Source organism: Oncorhynchus keta, chromosome 12 (assembly GCF_023373465.1).
Source record: "Oncorhynchus keta strain PuntledgeMale-10-30-2019 chromosome 12, Oket_V2, whole genome shotgun sequence".
NCBI classification, from domain to species: Eukaryota; Metazoa; Chordata; class Actinopteri; order Salmoniformes; family Salmonidae; genus Oncorhynchus; species Oncorhynchus keta.
Genome location: NC_068432.1, coordinates 46637834 through 46654302, shown reverse-complemented (window position 1 = coordinate 46654302; position 16469 = coordinate 46637834). Strand labels below are relative to the sequence as shown.

Genomic DNA, 16469 nt, shown 5'->3' with positions numbered 1-16469 from the left:
TGATCCACTTGCTACATTAAATTATGCATTGCAAAGCTATGAAACTTAGCCAACTCTACTCACACCACCAGTAGTCAGCAACATGCATGGCATCTGAGACATTTTTATTTTTTCTTATTTAACTGACTAATGACCTAATTACATTCGGTCCCAAATCTGGCTCATGACGCACATCTATCTGTCTGGTTGCATCCTCATATCCTTCACAGAATATGTATTGAGGATTTCTGCCCTGTTTGGAAGTTTTTTGTGAGCTTGTCTTGATTTTGGAAATATGACCCATTTGGCAGAATGTGACCATACTGACTCAGCTGTCGCCTGCTGTTGATGAATATTCTCTTGTCCCAAACAGGTTCGCTGTTAGGGATCTGTTTATACTGAACCACTGGGAGCAAGGTGTCATGACATCAGGCTTCCTTCCAAACGTGACAGGCTGAATTAATTTAAGTGTACGTGCTGACTTTGTCACACAATGCATGTAAGGTGACAAACATTGACTGCCTGGTGCTTAGTGATGCATTACGTGGCATGTTCATTGTTCAACATACCTGGTGCAATACAGGATGAGTTTGGCCCATCGACTTACGGTTTGCTTACACACCTTTAGTACACACATTCATTTGATCACACCCATGTCATGGACTTCAGCAATAGTGCCACATCTGTGACAGAGTTATCTGTACATTTTAAGTTTACAAAATAATCATAAATATCGACCAGACATTAAAGTATTAGCTAGCTAATACAGAAAGGTGTCCATGGACTTGCTAGCTAGTCTATAGCAACCTAACTAGTTAGCCAGCTTGCTACAAGCAGCAGCCGCAAAACTGCGTTTCACACTACTTGCACATCGGTGTCTGACAGTTACAGTAGGGATACATTTCCAGTAAAAAATAAATATTGACCAGACAAGTAACGTCATTAGTTAATACAGAAAGGGGTTAATGGACTTGCTTAATAGATAGCAAGCTAGCTAACTAACGCTACTGTTAGTTACTTTACGTTAGTAACGTTACACACCCCCTAGCTGCAGCTCGCTAACGTTAGCTCATCAAACGGTCTAAATGCAGCGGTTAGAGACACGCTTCATACAAGGTTGTGAAACTGAATTTATAGCTGACATGAGATTACAATAACACGCTAGCTAGCTAATTCATAGATGAACTAGTTAGCTATGTCTGGGTAGTGAGCTAACAACTAAGTTATGCAAGCTATCTAGCCACATAGCATCAGCTCACAGCTCTCGTGGCACCTATCTCGCGTTCTTCTCCCAGGGTCTTGACAGTCTTCTGCTTAGGTTGAACAGTTGCTATAGCTGTAAAGGTCAATGATAAACAAATGTTTACTAAATGAAGAATTCGAGAAAAACTCCGACTTTACTCTAGTCCCCTTCCACCATATTTCCACGTCGCCACAGACTTGCGTGAAGTGAACGTCACTCTGACAGTTGAGCGGAAGGGTAACGTCAATACGTTGAAGATAGAAATGCGTAGAACGGAATCTACACAGTAAAGTGTCAAAGCCTAGACGATTCTAGACATTTTTCTATCTGAAACGTTCACTCTGGAATGTTCCGCCCTAAACTCTGATGGGGGGGGCAGTTCCTTAGCAAGGCATGAATCTTCTTCAAACCATTTTTTTCTCCAACGTTTTAAAATTGCAGTGGCTAAGGAATATAACCTTAGTCACTGTAACTAGCGTAGGGGTCACAGATATTTCTCCGTCGCTGGCCCTAGTAGCTAGAGGTCAAGCGACTCAATTGATGCAGCAAAAACTCTGTGGGACAGTTTCCGGTCACAGATTAAGTGCTGGACTAAAAAACGATTTGAATGGAGATTCTTCACTGAGCGTGCTTTTTACTCCAAGCCTAGTGTGTCTGTGAAGGACTTGATATTTTATCCTATTATGGTTATGATAGTGTTGTCTGATGGGGTTACTTTATCCCCATCATATATGATAAATAACAGATGAGCAAATTATTATAGGCTGCAATGTGATCAAGCCTGGGTGCTGGTCTGTTTCTGCTGTCTTGGCAACTCGTTATGGAATTGTCATGTCTGGCTTGATAATGACAGCAATGGAGCTGGTTAGACTTAACAATGTAACACAGTTCAATGCAAAGTGTCCTCTAAAATTGTTTTTAAACAACACTCCACATTGTTTTAATTCTTCTGGTGTTTTATTTGTTGCTAATGACACAGTATAAGTCACCACTGTGCTGCTGCCTGTGTGAGGGATGGTAAAATTCCTAACCTACCTCCACATATCACCGTGAAAAGAAACTGGAAGCAGTTTACACTCAGGTTATTTGGAGGGATTATTGCCTGGAATACAGTTGAATTAGCCTTTTCTTACTTCCATAAAGCATTTCATGGTGTGTGCAACAAGCATGGCTCTTTCAAACAAGACAGAAGGGCAGAGACAACCCCTGGTTCTCAGATGAACTAACTGAACTCGTAAAGAAACAGAATGCTTTGTGCGCTAAAGTAAGGTCTGATTCAGCTGATGATTGGATGGCTTTTAAACACAATCAGAATCAGGTTGTGGATACGAACCTTAAAACTGAAAGCAGTCCACTACTTCAAATCTATAGTTGATAATGTGAATAATCCTTAAAAATTTTAGTGAAACTTTTAGTGTGGAAAAAAAGATGAACAGTTCCCTAAACCACTTCTGGTTGATTCACAGGTGTGGTAACTGAGAAAAACTATTTTAATTTACATTTTCTTGATAGGTGGATTATTTGATAGGGTTAAAGATAAACGAGCCCCCTTCAGGGTGGCAGGGTAGCCTAGTGGTTAGAGCGTTGGACTAGTAACTGGAAGGTTCAAATCCCCGAGGTGACAAGTGACAAGGTACAAATCTGCCGTTCTGCCCCTGAAAAGGCAGTTAACCCACTGTTCCTAGGCTGTCATTGAAAATAAGAATTTGTTCTTAACTGACTTGCCTAGTAAAATAAATAAATACATAAAAATGAGTTGACACTCCCGAGCACTCGTTCACATAATGCATAGAATTTTGTAATTACAAGCTTGGAAGAACATTCTATAGAGCAAGACAGATATCTGGGAGATTGGGTGGATGAGAAGTTAAGCTTCACCACCCATGTAGAGGACCTTGCAAGGAAACACAAACTAAATATTGGGTTTTATTATTATGTTTTTGTTTGCCACCAGAAAATAGTTTATTCATTGAACTTTTCCCTCTGTGTTGTACTATGGTGATACTATACTGAACAAAAATATAAAATGCAACAATAAACTGTTTACGAGTTACAGTTCATATTAACAATCAGTCAACTTAAATCAATTCATTAGGCTCTAATCTATGGATTTCACATTACTGGGAATAGTTTTTTTTTCTAATGTGTTATTGACTACGTTTATATGTAACTCTGTGTTGTTTGATTTTGTCCCACTGCTTTGCTTCATCTTGGCCAGGTCGCAGTTGAAAGTCCGTGTTGCCCAGCAACAGCCCCAAAACATCACTGCTCTAGAGGAGATCTGCATGGAGGAATGGGCAAAAATACCAGCAACAGTGTGTGAAAACCTTGTGAAGACTTGACCTCTGTCATTGCCAAAGGGTATATAACAAAGTATTGAGATATTATAAACTTTTGTTATTGACCAAATACTTATTTTCCACCATAATTTGCAAATAAATTCATTAAAAACCCTACAATGTGATTTTCTGGATTTTTTTTCTCATTGTCTGTCATAGTTGAAGTGTACCTATGATGAAAATTACAGGCCTCTCGTCTTTTTAAGTGGGAGAACTTGCACAATTGGTGGCTGATTTTGCCCCACGGTTTATCTTGGCCAGGTCAGAATATATATATAGGCCTTTTTAATAAATCTGCCTTTTTATATATAATTCCAGCTCAAAATAAACACACATACAAGCTCAGATCTTGCCAACAGTCCCGAATATTAGAAGTGAGCACGGATAAAGATATTGTCATTACTCAGATCCCTGGTCTTGGAATTCCCTCCAAGCCAACCTAAAACTCCAGGACCTGGTGACCCAAAGTACAAATAGATGAACAGGTCGTTAAGATGTTGTAGTTTCTATTTGTCACCCGATGTCACTACTTTGCGTTGTCTTATTTAAGGAAGAATGCTGTTTTACTTCCCACACTGTTTGCTGTTGTATTTGTGCTGTTTCCAGTGTCTGTCTGTTGTCCATTTTGTCTTACATTGTTTTTTCAGACCCGGTCCCCAAAGGAGGGGTTTTGCCTCTTGCCACACCTTCATTGTAAATAAGAATTAGTTCTTTATTGACCAGCCTGGTTAAATAAAGGTTAAGAGTACAAACCGTTGAGACCAGGCTAAATGAGATCCACTAGGAGAACAAAAACAATGATAGTAATCCATAGGTTTATTTATACATTGCACATAAAAGGGGGGGAAAGCAAATGCTTAAAAATCACAAGGTCGGAATGTGTTTCAATGTCCTTTTTAATCATTGCTAATAATTAATTTCGGAATTAGAAAATTAAATATGTACTTAATATAAAGAAGTAGGTATTTTATCTGTTATAATAAATACATGAGGGAATCAAGCATGATAAAACAAAAGGCAGAAATATTTTCTATATATTCTATTCCTCAAAATAACTGAAATGAGCATTACGGAAAATGTACAATATGTGTTGCTATGTTAAATCCAGGCCAGCATTAAAAGAGCCCACATTAGTCAATTTCAGAAAATAAGAACGGTAAAGTTAAGTTCTCCATATTGTATTCAAATATTTTCACAGTTGAAAAACTGGTGAAATGTTAGTCAGTCTTCTTGTCAGACACTGGAGAAGCCGGCCCATTTGCAGCAACACCATTTGCAGCCGGCCCGTTTGCAGCAACACCATTGACTTCAGTCTGAAAAGAGAGATGGCTTCAATAGTTAACAATTGACAACAGAAGTAGCAACAGTCTAGAAGCCCTGTAAACATGTTCACTCTAAAGCAGGGGTATTCAACCTTTTCTTGCCCATGGAACCCCTGCAGGTCCCATCATATGTTAGCAAACAAAAAAGGTTTCTTTTTTATTGTCTACCATCAGCTGAATGGCAAGGAGAAGTTATCAACATATTATAATTGGAAGTGTAAACTAACAGCCTATAAGATTGAAAGGTAACTCCAAACACATTTTCATTAAGAGCAGCTGTTCAGCTGGTTAAATAAAATATCCATGTCAAAAAAGCTTGCCAGCAGCCAGCGCCACTTGCCGCCTATTGACTGGTAGCCTGTTGACTGGTAGCCTATTGACTGGTAGCCTATTGACTGGTAGCCTATTGACTGGTAGCCTATTGACTGGTAGCCTATTGACTGGTAGCCTATTGACTGGTAGCCTATTGACTGGTAGCCTATTGACTGGTAGCCTATTGACTGGTAGCCTATTGACTGGTAGCCTATTGACTGGTAGCCTATTGACTGGTAGCCTATGTGTGGGTGATTTTTCAAAGCCCATGTCAGATTCTCCAGTGGGTGTAATTTGCTCAACATTAGAAGTTGAGAAATAAAATTGACATCATCAGAAATAGGATATTCTATTTTCTACTGTAGGTATGTAATTCAAATTGTATTTTATTTAGCCATATTCAAAAAACATTTAAATAAAAATATTATTTTTGTTTTTATATATATAATTTTTTTGCAGACCACTTGCAGTACTTCTGCGGACTCCCGATTGAATACCCTTGCTCTAAAGTAAGTGGGATGCTGTCAGTCAACATTATCTAAAGGAACAAACAAAAGATTTACGGTCTGCGACATGCATGCATTAGTCTGGGAAGTTCCAGACCAACAGTACATTCAGAAAGTATTCAGACACCTTGACTTAACATTTTGTTACGTTACAGCCGTATTCTAAAAATGGAATAAGTCATTTTTACCCCTCATTAATCTACGCGCAATGCCCCATAATAACAAAGGCGAAAACAGGTTTTAAGCTCCGAGACAGGATTGTTTTGAGGTACAGATCTGGGGAAGGGTACCAAAAAAATGTCTGCAGCATTGAAGGTCCACAAGAACAGAGTGGCCTCTATCATTTTTAAATGGAAGAGATTTGGAACCACCAACTCTCCCTAGAGCTGGCTGCCTGGCCAAACTGACCAATCGGGGGAGAATCTCAGACTGGGGCGAAGGTTCACCTTCCAACAGGACAACGACCCTAAGCACACAGCCAAGACAATACAATAAAAGGGTGGCTTCGAGACGAGTCTCTGAATGTCCCCAAGTGGCCCAGCCAGAGCCCGGACTTGAACCTGATCGAACATCTCTGGAGAGACAAAAAATAGCTGTGCATAGACGCTCCCCATCCAACCTGACAGAGCTTGAGAGGATCTGCAGAGAAGAATGGGAGAAACTCCCCAAATACAGGTCTGCCAAGCTTGTAGCGTCACACCCAAGAAGAAGCAAGGCTGTAATCGCTGCCAAAGGTGTTTCAACAAAGTACTGAGTAAAGGGTCTGAATACTTGGATGTAATGTAATGTGATATCAGTGTGCAAAGCTGTCATCAAGACAAAGGATGGCTACTTTGAAGAATCTCAAATATTAAATATATTTTGAGTTGTTTAACACTTATTTTTGGTTACTACATGATTCCATATGTGTTATTTCATAGATTTGATTTGTTCACTATTATTCTACAATTTAAAAAATAGTAAAAAATAAAGAGTACTATAAAGATATTGTTTATCAATTTGGAAAAATGTCATTTGCTTTGTCATTATGGGGCAGTGTGAAGATTGATGAGGGGGAAAAAAACAACACAATTTAATCCATTTTAGAATCAGGCTGTAACGTAACATCATTCAAAGGGGTGTAAATACTTTCAGAATGTATTGTATTCTAGAACACTGTTAACGTTGTGGGATGCAACCCATCTGCCTATGGACACTATGCATGTATATGTATTGGTGTCATGCATATTACAATGTGTGTCATGACTTCCTCAGCATGTGTAGCCAGTCTGGGGCTTGTTCACCGGAGACTGCTACAAGTGATGGCACAGTCCACAATCCAATAACAGGTGTATTACCTTGCATGCTCCATTGCTCATCACTGGACAACCATTGCTCTTTTCACTGGCTTTCACATCACCAGTTCCTATGCCACTCTCCTGGACAGCTTTCCTTGTTGGCCAGAATCGGCTTATGATTGGACCAATGAAGGGGTAGATGATTGGTTCAAGGAACCTCTTGTACACCCACAAGAGGACTGGAATGACGATGCAGGGAATGCAGACCATCACTGTAGCTACACGGGACAGGTCAAAGGGCAACCTGCAACAGAGGGGGCAGAGGAAACAAAGTCAAACATTAAAGGTTATTTCATTTAGTATGCTAAATGGCCACTCTTATCCACATAGTGCCTAAAAGTTGTCCCTGTTGAATTTCACAGGAAGCAATAGTGGACTTTTTTAGACAAATAATATTATTGGCTTATCTCTGGTGAGAGGAAATGAGAACATGTGATATGGGGCAAGTAAACAAGATCACATTATGCACAGACAGTATAGCACATAGTCCCTGATGCTATCCCTTGCCTGAACAGCAACACTACTCATTTTGGGGGGTGTTCATGACGGAACATAGGGGACGCTCAAGGCGGGCTGCAGTTGCATACAATTGACAAAGGTAACTTTTTGGGAGACCCGAACAAATTCACATTGACAGATCTATAAGACATTTATTTCTCATTGAAAGCAAGTCTAAGAAGCTGTAGATCTGTTCTATGTAAGCTATTTCTATGCATCCCGTTCTCAAGTTTCGTTTTTGCGTTTTTTACTTTCGGTACACCAGCTTCAAAAAGCTGAAAGTAAAATATTTGTACTTATGGAAAAGGTTTAGATTGTAACATGAATTCCAATGGTATTGTACTTAATCAGGTAAAAAAAACTGCTGCATTATTCCAAAAACGTGCTGCGATTGATTGATTTTGATGTTATACCAAAAATATGCAAAACGGGTTTGTCCTGCCTAACACCAAAACCACAGCTCCATTTTGTCCCCTTAACCTACTACACGGCAGACTGCTTAGCTGCACATCCACTTGGGCTGCTATATTTGTGTAAGTCCTATAAGTTAAAACATTCATTATCCTCCTAATATCATCAAGAAATTGGCAATAGACATCTTCATCGTGCTAACGCTAGCAAGCTAGCCACTAAGCTAGCTACGTACATTCCTCAACTTTAAGAGTAACGTTAGCCTACAATAATGCCATAGGTTTGATATATCTAGAAACTTTGTAAATAGCTATTCAAATTTTTTTATGCTTACCTAAATCTGAAAATATTATGATTTTTCCTTCTGGATAAAAGCGAATGGACGTTCCACGGTGGAAGTGTTTCGATATTGTGCGCAGATGCATACTGAAATGACGACGTTTCCGAATGGTCCATGCTATCTGGGATCCTTGGGACGTCCCTACTTCTTCTTCTTTGGTATTATGTCAGTCTGCAAACAAATGGTATAGGTGCATGCTGCCTCCTACTGTATTGGCTGTGTATCAGCCTACTACTCTGTAATTGTAATTCATAACACTTTGTGAAGAAAATATTACCCGACCAACTAACCCTACACCCATTAAAAAACCTCATCACTATTGGGGTGGTAGGCCAGTAACCGAAAGGTTGCTGGATCGAATCCCTGAGCTGACAAGGTAAAAATCTGTTATTTTGCCCCTGATCAAGGCAGTTATCCCACTGTTCCCCGGTAGGCCATCATTGTAAATAAGAATTTGTTCTTAACTGACTTGCCTGGTTAAATAAAGGTTTAAAAAAAAGTAATAAAAAAAATAATAAAACAACTATTCCACTACATTGACCCTATCTGATCCTGCATCAGGCCAACAGCTTGGGAGGACGGGACACTAAGGTACAAAACATCCTGTAACTCTTCAGTAAAATCATGTACACCCAGGTACTTCTCTGCAGCTGCTGCCACCACAACATCTATCCTCTGATCTGGCGGACTCACTAAACACAAATACTTCTAATGATGTTTCAAATCAAATCAAATTGTATTTGTCACAAACGCTGAATGGAACAGGAATACAACCTTATAGTGACATGCTTACTTACAACAATGCAGTTTTAAGAAAATCCCCCCCAAAAAGTAAGAGATAAGAATAACAAATAATGAAAGAGATGTGTTGAAGTGTGCCCCTGGCTATCCATAAATTTAAAACACAAGAAAATGGTGCAGCCGGGTTTGCTTGATTATTTATTCCTTTACTTGAACTTTTTATAATTAAGTATATGTAGTCCTGATCATACAGAGAGAGAGACACAGCTGCATGTGTGTTTTTTTACAAAAGGATAGATTTGGAGTTAGATAAACTTGGATTTTCCGGCAGGTACATATGCAGGATGCTACCCTCCACAGCATGGCCTTCGCTCCAGATCAAAACTCTAAACCTACAGCCTCATTTTGACCAACATCAACCGGAGAGACTACTGCTTCCAAAGTTATTTTTCCAAGCTATACGGAGGGTGCTTCTGGGCAAACAAACAACAGACACCCGAGGACACCATCCAACCTGGAACTGAGTGAGTAGTGTTTGGTCTGATGCTGTTTTGAAAGCCAATAATATTTTTTTATTAAAAAAATGAATAAAGTACATGACAATGATATATATATTTTTTATTGGGATTGAATGCTGAGGCTCCCAGGCTTGCAAGAACAGACCAGATACAAATTCAATTAGCATTAAGGTGTGAAGTAAAATCGGTTGATGTCTTTGGGTCCAACAAGTGGCAGGAGTCTTTGAAGCCCCCTCCTGCTGTTCAAAGACCATCCTCTGAAGCCCCCTCCTGCTGTTCAAAGACCATCCTCTGAAGCCCCCTCCTGCTGTTCAAAGACCATCCTCTGAAGCCCCCTCCTGCTGTTCAAAGACCATCCTCTGAAGCCCCCTCCTGCTGTTCAAAGACCATCCTCTGAAGCCTCCTCCTGCTGTTCAAAGACCATCCTCTGAAGCCCCCTCCTGCTGTTCAAAGACCATCCTCTGAAGCCCCCTCCTGCTGTTCAAAGACCATCCTCTGAAGCCCCCTCCTGCTGTTCAAAGACCATCCTCTGAAGCCCCCTCCTGCTGTTCAAAGACCATCCTCTGAAGCCCCCTCCTGCTGTTCAAAGACCATCCTCTGAAGCCCCCTCCTGCTGTTCAAAGACCATCCTCTGAAGCCTCCTCCTGCTGTTCAAAGACCATCCTCTGAAGCCCCCTCCTGCTGTTCAAAGACCATCCTCTGAAGCCCCCTCCTGCTGTTCAAAGACCATCTGTTGGAGGAAATTATTGTTGAAATGATTAATAATGTATACATTTCAATTAGAACCATTTATTCTAATACTATTATGTATGGGCTCTTGGTTAAGCTGTTACTGAAAATGTAAGCAAAACAAATTAATTGTCTGTACCTCGCGGGAAGTTTAAGGGAGAGGGATGGGGTATCTTTTCTGACAGATAAGAATGGTCCTTGATGTACCATTTGTGGAGGAGAAGATATCTTTTAGACAGATTGGAATGTCTGGGTTATGAGGGGAGTAGAAGACATCTCTGGACCCGAAAACACTGGACTATTGTGGGAATCGGAGAGAGTGTGGGAAACTGATGATGTCATTTTCAGTTTATAACCTGTGGAAATATGTGTATGTGGTTAGTACTCACTTGAATTAAACGCTGTTTACCTGTCTTTTAAGACTGGTCTCGATCTATTTCATGCATAATTGATGAACTTACACCTCATTAATGAACTAGAATGAGTGCAAATTTGATTTGGCTATAAAACATACAGGAATTTAGAAATTCCACTAACACCATCCTCTGAAGCCCCCTCCTGCTGTTCAAAGACCATCCTCTGAAGCCCCCTCCTGCTGTTCAAAGACCATTCACTGACATTCTCTGCAAGAAACCTGCCTCCAGAAATAAAAGCTTCTCCCAAGTGGGTGTGACGCCTACTCCTGTTACCTGCTGTACTGCTGCTTGGATTCCACCTGGTTATCTGTTCACCATCTGCCCTGGTCTGTCTCCCCCTGTCTGGTACAGGTACCCCCACCACACTCTCCCCTCTCTGTTCACCGTCTGCCCTGGTCTGTCTCCCCCTGTCTGGTACAGGTACCCCCACCACACTCTCCCCTCTCTGTTCACCGTCTGCCCTGGTCTGTCTCCCCCTGTCTGGTACAGGTACCCCCACCACACTCACCCCTCTCTGTTCACCGTCTGCCCTGGTCTGTCTCCCCCTGTCTGGTACAGGTACCCCCACCACACTCTCCCCCTCTGTTCACCGTCTGCCCTGGTCTGTCTCCCCCTGTCTGGTACAGGTACCTCCACCACACTCACCCCTCTCTGTTCACCGTCTGCCCTGGTCTGTCTCCCCCTGTCTGGTACAGGTACCTCCACCACACTCACCCCTCTCTCCCTGGCCTGTCTACCCCTGTCTGGTACAGGTACCTCCACCACACTCACCTCTCTCTGTTCACCGTCTGCCCTGGTCTGTCTCCCCCTGTCTGGTACAGGTACCTCCACCACACTCACCCCTCTCTGTTCACCGTCTGCCCTGGTCTGTCTCCCCCTGTCTGGTACAGGTACCCCCACCACACTCACCCCTCTCTCCCTGGCCTGTCTCCCCCTGTCTGCTACAGGTACCTCCACCACACTCAACCCTCTCTGCCTGGTCTGTCTCCCCCTGTCTGGTAAAGGTACCCCCATATCTGGAAATGTGCATGTACATCCTGGCCCATCTACTGTTGATGATATCTGGAAATGTGCATGTACATCCTGGCCCATCTACTATTGATGATATCTGGAAATGTGCATGTACATCCTGGCCCATCTACTGTTGATGATATCTGGAAATGTGCATGTACACCCTGGCCCATCTACTGTTGATGATATCTGGAAATGTGCATGTACATCCTGGCCCATCTACTGTTGATGATATCTGGAAATGTGCATGTACATCCTGGCCCATCTACTATTGATGATATCTGGAAATGTGCATGTACATCCTGGCCCATCTACTGTTGATGATATCTGGAAATGTGCATGTACATCCTGGCCCATCTACTGTTGATGATATCTGGAAATGTGCATGTACATCCTGGCCCATCTACTATTGATGATATCTGGAAATGTGCATGTACATCCTGGCCCATCTACTGTTGATGATATCTGGAAATGTGCATGTACACCCTGGCCCATCTACTGTTGATGATATCTGGAAATGTGCATGTACATCCTGGCCCATCTACTGTTGATGATATCTGGAAATGTGCATGTACATCCTGGCCCATCTACTGTTGATGATATCTGGAAATGTGCATGTACATCCTGGCCCATCTACTGTTGATGATATCTGGAAATGTGCATGTACACCCTGGCCCATCTACTGTTGATGATATCTGGAAATGTGCATGTACACCCTACCCTGGCCCATCTACTGTTGATGATATCTGGAAATGTGCATGTACACCCTGGCCCATCTACTGTTGCTAGACCCAATTCTGTCTTGTGCTCTGATATCTGCCCCAACTGATTTTTGCTCTCCTAAAAGCCTGGGTTTTCTACACGTTAACACGAGAAGTTTATTACCTCAAATGGATCAATTGAAAGTGTGGGTTCACAGCTCCAATCCAGATGTGTTGGTCATTACTGAGACGTGGTTAAGGAAGAGTGTTTTGAATACTGATGTTAACCTTTCTGGTTATAACCAGAAACAGGTCTTCCAAAGGTGGTGGAGTGGCCATCTTTACCAAGGATCACCTTTGGTGCTCAGTTGTCTCCACCAAGTCTCTGCCCAAACAATTTGATTTGCTGGTTTTAAGTATTACACTTTCAAATAGCTCTTTGTTGACTGTTGCTGGGTGCTATTGTCCTCCATCAGCACCAGCCTGTACCCTACCAGCCCTAAACTCTCTCCTGGCCATTACACTATGTCTGAATTTGTCCTGCTAGGTGACCTAAACTGGGACATGCTTGCACCATCTGACAAAATCCTAAACCATTGGGACTCCCTAAATCTTTCTCAGATTATCACCAACCCCACAAGGTATGACTCCAAACCTAGTATGACTCAACACCTAGAAAAGGCTACTCTCCTTGATGTTATCCTCACAAATAATCCTGATAGGAATCAGCCTGGTGTTTTCTGCAATGACCTTAGTGATCACTGTTTTACAGCCTGTGTTCATAATGGCTGCTCAGTGAAACAACCTGTCCTGATTTGTCATAGACGCTTTCTAAAAAACTAATGAGCAGGCCTTTCTTTATGACCTGGCCTCTATAAAATGGTATAGAATCAGCTTGATCCCCTCTGTCGAAGACGCTTGGACCTTGTTTTTTTTATTTTCAGTGGTATTGTTAACAAACACGCTCCCATAAAGAAAATGAGAATGAAAAACAGGTTCAGCCCCTGGTTCAACCGTGATCTTGCAGAGTTACTCCACCTCAAGAATTGCATTTGGCGAAAGGCTCGGCACACACATACTCAGGCTGACTGGCTCTCGTTCAGGCAAATGAGAAATACATGCACTCAGGCTATCCGGAAGGCCAAAGGTAGTTCCTTTAAGGAGCAGTAGTCTCTCTCTGTGGATCTAACCCCAAGATGTTCTGGAAAAGAACCTGGAGAATAAACCCTCCTCCTCACAGCTGTCCATGTCCCTTAATGTTGATGATGTGGTTGTTACTGACAACAAGCACCTGGCTGAGCTCTTTCATCACCACTTCATTAAGTCAGGATTCCTATTTGACTCAGCCATGCCTCCTTGCCCGTCCAACATTTCCTCATCTCCCACCCCTTCTAATGTGACTATCCCCGATGCTTCTCCTACTTTTCCCCCTGCCCCGCTACAAAGTTTCTCCCTGCAGGCAGTCACTGAGTCCGGGGTGCTAAAGGAGCTCCTTAAATTTGACCCCCAAAAAACATCTGGATCAGATGGTTTAGATCATTTCTTCTTTAAGGTTGCTTCCCCTATCATTGCCAAGCCTATCTCTGACATTTTTAACCTGTCTCTCCTCTCTTCTTTAAGGTTGCTGCCCCTATCATCACCAAGCCTATCTCTGACCTTTTTAACCTGTCTCTCCTCTCTTCTTTAAGGTTGCTGCCCCTATCATCACCAAGCCTATCTCTGACCTTTTTAACTTGTCTCTCCTCTCTGGGGAGGTTCCCATTGCTTGGAAGGCAGCCACGGGTCATCCTTTTTGTTGTTGGAGGAGATCAAGCTGATCCGAACTGTTATAGGCCTATTTCTATTTTGCCCTGTTTATCAATAGTGTTGGAAAAACTTGTCAATAATCAACTGACTGGCTTTCTTGATGTCTATAGTATTCTCTCTGGTATGCAATCTGGTTTCCGCTCAGGTTATGGATGTGTCATTGCAACCTTAAAGGTCCTAAATGATGTCACCATTGCCCTTGATTCTAAGCAATATTGTGCTGCTATTTTTATTGACTTGGCCAAAGCTTTTGATACGGTAGAACATTCCATTCTTGTGGGCCGGCTAAGGAGTATTGGTGTCTCTGAAGGGTCTTTGGGCTGGTTTGCTAACTACGTCTCTGAAAGAGTGCAGTGTATAAAGTCAGAAAATCTGCTGTCTCAGCCACTGCCTGCCACCAAGGGAGTACCCCAAGGCTCGATCCTAGGCCCCACGCTCTTTTCAATTTGAATCAACAACATTGCTCAGACAGTAGGAAGCTCTCTCATCCATTTATATCCATTTACTCAGCTTTACCATTCGGCCATCAGATTTTCCATCAAAGCTCCTTATAGGACACATCACTGCACTCTATACTCCTCTGTAAACTGGTCATCTCTGTATACCTGTCGCAAGACCCACTGGTTGATGCTTATTTTTAAAACCAACTTAGGCCTCCAAGGCCTCACTCCCCCCTATCTGAGGTATCTACTGAAGCCCTCGTCCTCCACAGAATGCCAATCACATTCTGTTAAAGGTCCCCAAAGCACTGGGTCACTCGTCTTTTCAGTTCACTGCAGCTAGCGACTGGAACGAGCTGTAACAAACGCTCAAACTGGACAGTTTTATCTCAATCTCTTCATTCAAAGACTCAATCATGGACACTCTTACTGACAGTTATGGCTGCTTTGTGTGATGTAATGTTGTCTCTACCTTCTTGCCCTTTGTGCTGTTGTCTGTGCCCAATAATGTTTGTGCCATGTTTTATGTTATGTTGTGTTGCTACCATGCTATGTTCTCATGTGTTGCTGCTGTAACAGTATAACTTTAGTCCGTCCCCTCGCCCATACCTGGGCTCGAACCAGGGACCCTCTGCACACATCAACAACAGTCACCCACGAAGCATCGCTACCCATTACTCCACAAAAGCCACGGCCCTTGCAGAGCAAGGGGAACCACTACTTCAAGGTCTCAAAGCAAGTGACGTCACCAATTGAAATGCTATTAGCACGCACCACCGCTAACTAGCTAGCCATTTCACATCCGTTACACTGCCTTGCTATATTGTTGTCTTAGTTCTCTGTTTATGTAGTGTAGTTGTCTCTCTTGTCCTATATTTATATTGTTGTTGTTTTTTTTATCCCAGGCCCCGTCTCCGCAGGAGGCCTTTTGTCTTTCTGTTGTTCTGCCCCTGAACAAGGAAGTTAACCCACTGTTCCTAGACCGTCATTGAAAATAAGAATTTGTTCTTAACTGACTTGCCTAGTTAAATAAAGGTTAAATGAATAAAAATAAATGAATAAAATAAATAAATAAATATTTTTGCAATTTAATTTAATTTTGATACTTTTAGACTTTTACTCAAGTAGTATTTTACTGGGTGACTTTTACTTTTACTTGAGTAATTTTCTATTAAGGTATCTTTACTTTTACTCAGATATGACAATTGGGTTATTTTTCCACCACTGGGGATGACACTAAAAACGAATAGTTTGGTTTCATCATGGGTTCCTATAAGTGACGGAATTCGATTAAATACCCCGGGCATTCCCCGGTTGAACCGGGTTAGCGTCGATTGCATTCGTTTTGAAACCGGGCTGCCTCCCGGGTACTCCCACCAACGCAGACGTTGAAGTCGGCTGAAAACAAGTGACATATGTCAAGCACGTGGAGTTATTAGTAAGGATTCAGTGTTTTCACGTGCAAAAATGTTTGCTCAAAATGCATGTGTCGCTTTACCTGCCTTCAGAATCAGAATATTTTCTAAGGAAAACTACTTTTAAAATTGTAACATAGGCTTAGACCCTAGGCTATTTAAACATTAATAGTTTATGTTTCTAAACGATTCATCATACTATTTTGTTGACATTATGGCCCGGTGATGCTCGATTTGAGACGGCGCTCCTCACTCACCACTTTTGCCCGGTGATGTGACGGGCCTTAGCCCGGTTTAGTCTAATCGTATTTTCTCAGTACAACCTCCAACCAGGTTCGTCGTTGCTTTCATGTGCCGCAATGGATTTTGAGCACAACCAATGGCGCGCACCAGCATTCACCGCTT

At 42.0% G+C, this 16469-nt stretch overlaps 2 protein-coding genes and 1 long non-coding RNA gene across 6 annotated transcripts in view; all 3 read right to left on the bottom strand.

Annotated features, from left to right (window-relative positions):
• dym (dymeclin) overlaps positions 1-1482 on the bottom strand; it is a 221875-nt gene extending 220393 nt beyond the window's left edge. For 2 of the 4 annotated variants that reach the window (XM_052458492.1, XM_052458493.1), the window contains exon 1: positions 1253-1482. The gene's annotated coding sequence lies outside the window, so the exon portion shown is untranslated. Of the gene's footprint in view, positions 1-1238 lie in introns of all 4 variants that reach the window. The other 2 variants (XM_052458491.1, XM_052458490.1) reach the window with 2 other exon arrangements.
• A 2877-nt stretch (positions 1483-4359) lies between these two features.
• Positions 4360-8426, bottom strand: LOC118373158 (UPF0729 protein C18orf32 homolog). The gene is made up of 3 exons (XM_035759220.2): positions 8282-8426; positions 7039-7282; positions 4360-4874 (listed from the first exon to the last, which is right to left on the bottom strand). Exons 1-3 carry the CDS (start codon positions 8401-8403, stop codon positions 4779-4781), a joined length of 462 nt encoding a protein of 153 aa, XP_035615113.1. The 5' UTR covers positions 8404-8426; the 3' UTR covers positions 4360-4778.
• Positions 8427-9631: 1205 nt separating this feature from the next.
• LOC127906410 (uncharacterized) lies at positions 9632-16458 on the bottom strand. Its single transcript, XR_008061257.1, has 2 exons — positions 16322-16458; positions 9632-10276 (listed from the first exon to the last, which is right to left on the bottom strand). It is a non-coding gene; the product is annotated as an uncharacterized LOC127906410 (long non-coding RNA).
• Between the last annotated feature and the right edge of the window lie 11 nt (positions 16459-16469).